This window comes from Limulus polyphemus, unplaced genomic scaffold, assembly GCF_000517525.1.
Source record: "Limulus polyphemus unplaced genomic scaffold, Limulus_polyphemus-2.1.2 Scaffold1297, whole genome shotgun sequence".
Taxonomy (NCBI): domain Eukaryota; kingdom Metazoa; phylum Arthropoda; class Merostomata; order Xiphosura; family Limulidae; genus Limulus; species Limulus polyphemus.
The window spans coordinates 69,503-77,099 of record NW_013666907.1 but is presented as its reverse complement, the minus strand read 5'-3'; the positions used below and the strand labels follow the sequence as shown (position 1 = coordinate 77,099).

Below are 7,597 nucleotides of genomic sequence, written 5' to 3'. Positions count from 1 at the left end.
GAGGTTAGTTACAAATAAAGATTAAGAAATAAGCATCACTTCCTACTATGACAATGGTGAGATCCCCATCACTTCCTACTATGACAATGGTGAGATCCCCATCACTTCCTACCATGACAATGGTGAGATCCCCATCACTTCCTACCATGACAATGGTGAGATCCCCATCACTTCCTACCATGACAGCTCTGATATCCGCATCATTTCTTATCCTGAAGACGGCGAGATCCGCATCACAATGTACTTTACACACACACAAACACACACACTTAGATTAAACGGACAGGTTAGAGGTCCCTAGGGTTCATAGTAGATATAAGTACGGAGCGTGTTTAATGAAATTACGTCTCAGACGTCAGACCCTTGATCTGTAGCCTGACACACTAGCTATTAGACCACGCCCGGCCACGCAGTAATAAATTGTTTAAGAATACGAATATAAGTCAAAATATGTTCCAGTGTAAACGGTCATCTTATATTTATTTGTCACGTCGTGGAAATTACTAGCAATGAACATTTTAATATTTTTTGTTTACTGACTTATTGATTACTTATTTACGTGCATAGTATTATTGCTACCAAAGTAAACTTTAAACCAATTTTTCTTAAACATACGTGCAACTACGAGCCACCTTATCATCTCTCAAAACTTCCTACTCAAGCTTTCAATTCGAGTCCAGAAAGTATTGAAAAAAAGTGCACGTTTAAGGAATCGTATTTGTTGTCTTATTTATTGAAGTTTCAAGTGTCCCTTGGTGTCGGTTGATATGATTTCCACCTACGATCCTTATATGAAAGTAAAACTTCTTTTTAAGTTATACAGAGCCTGAAATATGACTTACCGTTTATCGCACTGCCAAGTAATGCTTGTGTAGGTACAATGACAGATTCATCCATTCTTGTCCATTCGGACGCCTCTACATCCTCAGGAGAAGGGAATCGAACCTCTGACACTGACCACGTCTGGACTCGCCGAACAGAAACCACTAGTAAATACAACAATATTTGACTACTTATGTAACGTTCTATCTACAATTAACTGTTGGAATGATCAAGTTATTCTACTTTACACCTAAGCACTACACTGGTTTTCTAGCAGTAAATGTGACAATTGGAAGCTTTTTTTTTGTATAATTATTGGAAACATTAATAGAGATAAATATTGCGCTCTAATTTAAACTAACAATCGCAAGCTAAGAAACACGAACCGTTTTTGAACTTAGAATTCTCAGCCTGTACACGGCTCCTTATGTGCACGTGGGCTAAACGGCCAGGTCAGAGATCTAGGGTTCAAGTATAACCATCCCACATTTGATATGAGATAACTTTAGTAATTACCTTATTATTCTCTCATCTATATTATAATCACTATTATAAATGTGCCTGCTTCTATCTACGGTTGCTATTTAACTGATTATGTACTGTGAAATCTTCCCCAACTTTAGAATTGCTGGTTAAGCTGTTTGACTTAGTTTTATGTCTGTTTTAATGCAAAACATAAAAACAACAACAATAATACATTTCTACATTAAAATATGAAATTCTTATGAATTATAAGTTTTTACATCACGTAACGTAGAGCTTGTTAATGCTTACATTTTGCTCTCTTCACCACGTAACAAAAGCTAATTTAACCACGTAGTTCATAGTTCACCCTGTCTTTTAGTTTTGATTTTAACAAGCACAGTTTACGTTACCCGCATTTTTTCAAATACTTTGAAAACTGTAATTATGATCAAGCATATTATTAGGCTATGTTTTAATTAAATACATTCAAGCAAATTTTAAAATTCTTTAGCGAATAAGAATCGTCAAAATTATGAAGTCTGGTTACAATTACATTTTGATTTTTTTTTGGGGGGGGGGGTATAATGGTGCATCATTTTGTTTTTACCATTATTTATTCACACCATATTTTCTTGGGGGAGCATAGAAAGCTTAGAGTACGAGTTATCTTTTGAAGGTATTTATATGCTTCTCATAGTTAAATTCATATGCACACACACAAAACTAATCAGGCTTAACCCTATGCGCACAGGTGGGGTCAAGGGGCGCATGCAACAACCTCTTATGGAGTGCCATTCACTTAGTATTACGTTTATTTGTTTGTTTTATTTCAAAGCTACACAATGGGCTCTCTGTGCTATGCCCACCACGAGTATCGAAATTCGGTTTTTAGCGTTATAAGCCTTCAGACTTACTACTGGGGGGGGGCGTTATTATACATTTGATGTCAGAGTTATTAACTATTCATTTTATACTACATTGCTGATTTAATAGCAGTTCATTGGTTGGGGCGAGTAAATACTACACACAGTTTACAGGGATACTGAAATAAACTGTAGATGTGCATTTTAGAGGTTCTAGAAGTTATTCAAATGAAATTTGCAAACTGTACAATGGACGAAAGTATTCTTGTTCTTCACATCAATATCACAATGTACTCCGACTTTTCAGAGTCCGAGTCAAACTGACGTCCTCAATTCACAGATATATCTTGAATACAAATACTTTCGTAACACTTTTTTCCTGTACAGCATACTTGTACATTTTACTAAAAGCTGACCACATTTCGTGTAGATTCGCGTAGTGAATTTGTAATTATAGACAATATTCCTTCTTCAATACGGATTCAGTCCAGTGGACCGACCCTGTGCCCATTCGATTAAACTCTCAACACCACGTTTATTTGTAAAACACGAAAGCTTCGTGGCCTTACTTACATAAGTTATTTTGAATCTTATGAAAGTGGCTGTTGCTAGGTAGAGATTCAGCTAATAGCCAGCTACTTTCCTCCAGTCCTTGTACCAGTGCAGACGCGGTAGATCTCTGTTCAGGTTCAGGTAAGTCTCGCCAGGAGTCACTGTGGTAGCGTTCCAGTAGGTTACTGCTCACTTCCGACATTAGCTGAAACAAAAGAGGAGAGCCATTATGTACTTAAGATACCATCAGTATTTAAATATAAGTCAGCAAGAATGAACCAAGAATTAGAAACAGGCGTGCTTGTTCTGGTAAAACAAAAACAATCACTTGGTATTACCTTTTTTTTCTTACAGGTCTCTTGAAAACTGAAACATGGTTGATATTTAAAAACAAAATGTAGGCTAAACTTTATTTCATAGCTTAGAAATAGGGCGAATACTTGATATGAATATAAGTTGGCTGCTGTTTCTACAAACCTCCAACATCTCTTGTGTAATCTGCAGTCTCTGTTGGTTGGTGGGAGAGCCCTGATAGCGTTGTTGGGAGTCTGTCACGTCCTTAACAGTAGCCGCCATCTTGGCAACCAACCTCTGAACGATTCCCGACACCTGTCGGATATCCCCGCCATAAAGAGGCTTTGTTTTTGTTATTACTGCTAATTCTGTTGCTATACCAACGATAGATTCTTCCCCTTCAATCTGCAACAGTTAAAAGTTTCAGTTCAACTTCCAATATAGTATTGAGCTAAACCTCAAACAATGTATTCTTAACCTGATCAATAGTTACGAGTTGATTGGTTTGTTTAAACTTAACCTGAAACATAAAAAAGCACAAAATCGTAATTTGCTTTTTTACTAGCTATGAGTTCATTGGTTTATTTAAAGGATTTGAAGGTTATTCACTGAATAGTATTAATCGTTAAACAATATTGAAGGTTACACGCGTCCAGATTAATAAAAACATAGTATTAATCGTTAAACAATATTGAAGGTTACATGCGTCCAGATTAATGAAAACAGTAAGTTGTTTTGAAGGATTTGGATTTACATTACCTAAATTCGAAGCGTTATATATCAATGTCTACTTGTTGAAAAGGTTTTAAAATAGCCTGTGTTATATAACCTTAATCTTTTAACGCAAAAAAAATTATTTTTGTCTTATTAACCTGAGCATCATATCTATTTTTACTTGGTCTTTGTTACTTTTATTATTATTTGGGGAGTTCCCCTTGAGATGACTATATTCGTTCGTAAACTAAAGTGAAATTCCCTAATGACCCAGCCAGCTTACCCAGAGGGACAACGCTAATTACTAACTATCTAAAACCTGTTTACCTCGAAACCATCCCTAAAAATAAAACACATTTAAATAACAGATGGAGAAGAATGTGTTTCTCATTAACTTGCATTTTTGTTTTGTATCGTTATAGAAGTGTTTATGTGTGTTTTCTACCATTGTTTATTGTATTACATTTCTTGTAAATAGTGATGGTATTGGATATCACAATGTATTTGACAGTTAGTACACACGCCCTTGGAATTTACGGTCACTGTCGGGATAGTCTGAATTAGAACAGTTGGTAAGGTGGGAGATAGAATATTATGGTTATTTTAGATCATTATAAACAATACTGAATGGATCTAAGAACACGTGAAAGGTAGGCGACACAGCTTGGGGCGTTCCTGCACTATAATAGTAGCGGTCAAACCTTACTATTTTTCGGGCATGTGTATTCTGCCAGTTGGTGGCTGTTGCTGTTGACTATCTCCCACCCGTCTAATTAGTCATCAGCTTAAAATTATAAAAACTATGAACAGATAGCCCTTGCGTAGCTTTGCCCGCAAATTACAAATACTACTAAATTAACTGTAGACAACGTAATTTTTTGTGGCATTATATAAACTGAACACCTAATTTATTAAAACTTGTTTGTTTGATTGTTTTTTAATTAAGCACAAAGCTACACAATGGGCTATCTGTGCTCTGCCCACCACGGGTATCTAAACCCGGTTTATAGCGTTATAAGTTCGCAGACATACCGCTGTGCCACTGGGGGGCTATTAAAACTTACGTTACAAAATACAATAAGCACTGACATTTTCCAGGAACTAATACGAAATGTAAAAGGATGCGTTGTGTACTATTAGATAAACCAGCGGAGTAAGTTTTATATCCTCTCTCGGCAAGGAGATTAAAGCTAACTTAGGAGTAGTGTCCTTTTACAATAGTGCAAATACTGAACCTAAAACTTGAGTTACTCCAAAATAGTTTTAAAATGATATTTCCAGAAATATACAGTTTTTTTTTACCACTTTTTATCCTGTACAGAAAGTTATCGTATTTTAGTAATTTGGATACTGGAAACGATCTCATTTTTATAGAATTGTGTATAAGATAATCGTTGTTTGTTTTTTTTAAATTGTGAGTTTTTAACCCATACAAGTGTTATAGCTTTTTTAATCACTCTGTATATAGTTTTAGCGTATGGCAACACCACAGTTATCTTGTTTGGTACCTATGCTAATAACAATGGTGTTTTAAAACATTACAAAGTAGAATTAAAGGATATTAATAGAATCTTCATACGAGTATGACAGTTATGGCAATTAGTAGACTTACCCTGCTATGTAGGTTGTCCACCCAAACAGACTGACATTCGCTCAAATCTGGAGAATCCGGTAACCACCTAACAGGACTGGTTCCGCACTGCCATCTTGCGTAACCTGAGATAAATTATAAATAAATTTTTAATTATTTCCTGCTGGTGTTTTAAATAAATTCAGTGACAGCTAACAGAGCTTCTAAACGTTATTTCATACGTATATCTAGATATACACAAATAAAGAATAAAACACGAAAGGTAAACTAATGCTGAAAGAGCTAACTAAATCTAAACAAAACTATTTTGCACTACCGATACTATATTCAATTTATATTGCAGATATCTGGATTTTTTCATCAACGTTTTTCAAGTAAACCTGCCGAGAATCATAAATATTAAGTATAAAGATGCTGCTAATAGAATGCTTAAAACTAATGATAAATATAACTTAAATTTGACTATAGATGGTATCGTGTGGTTTACAGATGACCTGGTTTCAGACAACTGAAGATGGACGTTGCATTAAACATTTCGGTCTCACATTAGTAATCAAATGAACACAAGGTTAACAAAAAATAACAATCAGTAATTTAACATTTGTTTCCAGAATGTTCGAGCAAAGCTACACAAAGAGCTATCTGCGCATAGCCGTCTATAAATTTGAGCAACTAATGAGCAGTACCCACCGCCAAGTCTTGAGCTACTCTCACTAAATAGTGTAAATTCACCGTCAGTCCTATCGCGCACCCACGGCCCCAACGCAGTGAACACGTGTTTCGTAGTGACGAACCGAGAAAACTATGAACCCTCAGATTTACAGTCAAGCTCTAACAACTATACAAAAAAGTTTATCTATCGATGCACCTGATAGAACAAGCATAGACATATTATTTGTAATAATTATAGTTACAGCGAATAAAGTTGTTATAAAATGCAGATATTATACCTTTCTACTATATAAAACTAAAGTGTGTTAGAGTGCAGTGACACAGTACTTGGTTGTCATCTAACACATTAGACACTGGCGTAATGTCTGTAAAACAAAACAATAATACAAAATGTATTTTGTCATATATAACTATAAATATTGAGTATTTATTATAAAATGATTTTGGAGCCTCACCACGTCCGGTCATGTTACTTCTGACGACTGTGAATCTTGACAATGGCCATGCAGTTTAGTTTTCATTTCAACAAGCTCCATCATAAAATATATAGTTATACCTAAATGTGCGGACAATTCGTTGTATATATATAACCCAGGATAAAACGATGGAGCAAAATGCCGTGAAGCAAAGAAAGAATAATGCTATTCCCACAAGTAGTGTGAGAAGTGGGGGTAGATTCATTGCTCCAAGAACAGAACTATCACATGAAAAACGTGTAGAAATCAAAGTCTTGGCTGATGAAGGCTAATCCATAGAGCTAACTGTAGTGAAATTTCGTATCTGAAGAGGGTTTGTAAAACTAGTGCTGTTGATTATAGAAGCGATTAAAATAAAAAAAGCTCAAAACCCTTCTACAGAGGTGTTAAATAAATGAGAACATGTTTATGGGATACACAACGATCCAATAGAGATCTTGCAAGCGGCATAACTGTAAGTGTGAATGTTACCTCCAGAACACAATACGAAGTGGCTTACTGATTAGGAAAGATAACCAAACCAAAACATTGAAATGAGCAATCACACTTCAAACAATACGATGATCAAAGATGGCGGAAGTTTATCTTGACAAATTCGAATTGTTTGTCAGCAATAGACGTCAGTTTGTTTAATAACAGAGAGAGTAACGGTATCACGGTCAACGTACAACATCTAAACTGAAGCATATTGGGAAGAACACAAGTGTGGGCTGCATTGCAACCAATAGTTATGGATATCTACACAAAACTGCCAGGGGTTACAATCAGATTCTTATCTATCATGCCAGATCCTCAGGAAAAAAGAGTTGTTAGGCAGAGAGTCATCTTGAAGCAAGACAGTAATACCAAGTATGCAGCAAGCGTTGTGAAGCGATACCCGGAAAGAAAGTAAACATCCATGGGACACTCTAAACTAAGGCTTAGCCTGCACAAAGTCCCAAAGTGAATATTATTGAAGCTGAATGGACTTATCGGAAATTTAGAGGGTCATACAGCAATGAAACAACTTTGCTGAATTGTAGGAAGTAATTCGGGACATTTGAAACAGCATGTCACAATCTTGCATGAAAACAAGTTGTACTGATCTGTTTAAAGCACAATACCAGTGCATTGTACAATTTTTGACAATAAAGCTAGGAAAGAAAAAA

General features: G+C 35.7%; 1 protein-coding gene across 2 annotated transcripts in view; it reads right to left on the bottom strand.

The window, feature by feature from the left end:
• The window catches only part of LOC106463000 (latrophilin Cirl-like), an 84,410-nt gene that overhangs the window by 20,519 nt on the left and 56,294 nt on the right, over window positions 1-7,597 (bottom strand). For both annotated transcript variants that reach the window (XM_022390401.1, XM_022390402.1), the window contains exons 6-9: window positions 5,323-5,426; window positions 3,180-3,401; window positions 2,724-2,907; window positions 843-986 (exon numbers count right to left, since the gene is read on the bottom strand). In XM_022390401.1, the coding sequence (XP_022246109.1) occupies window positions 843-986; window positions 2,724-2,907; window positions 3,180-3,401; window positions 5,323-5,426 (654 nt within the window). The remainder of the gene's footprint in view (window positions 1-842; window positions 987-2,723; window positions 2,908-3,179; window positions 3,402-5,322; window positions 5,427-7,597) is intronic.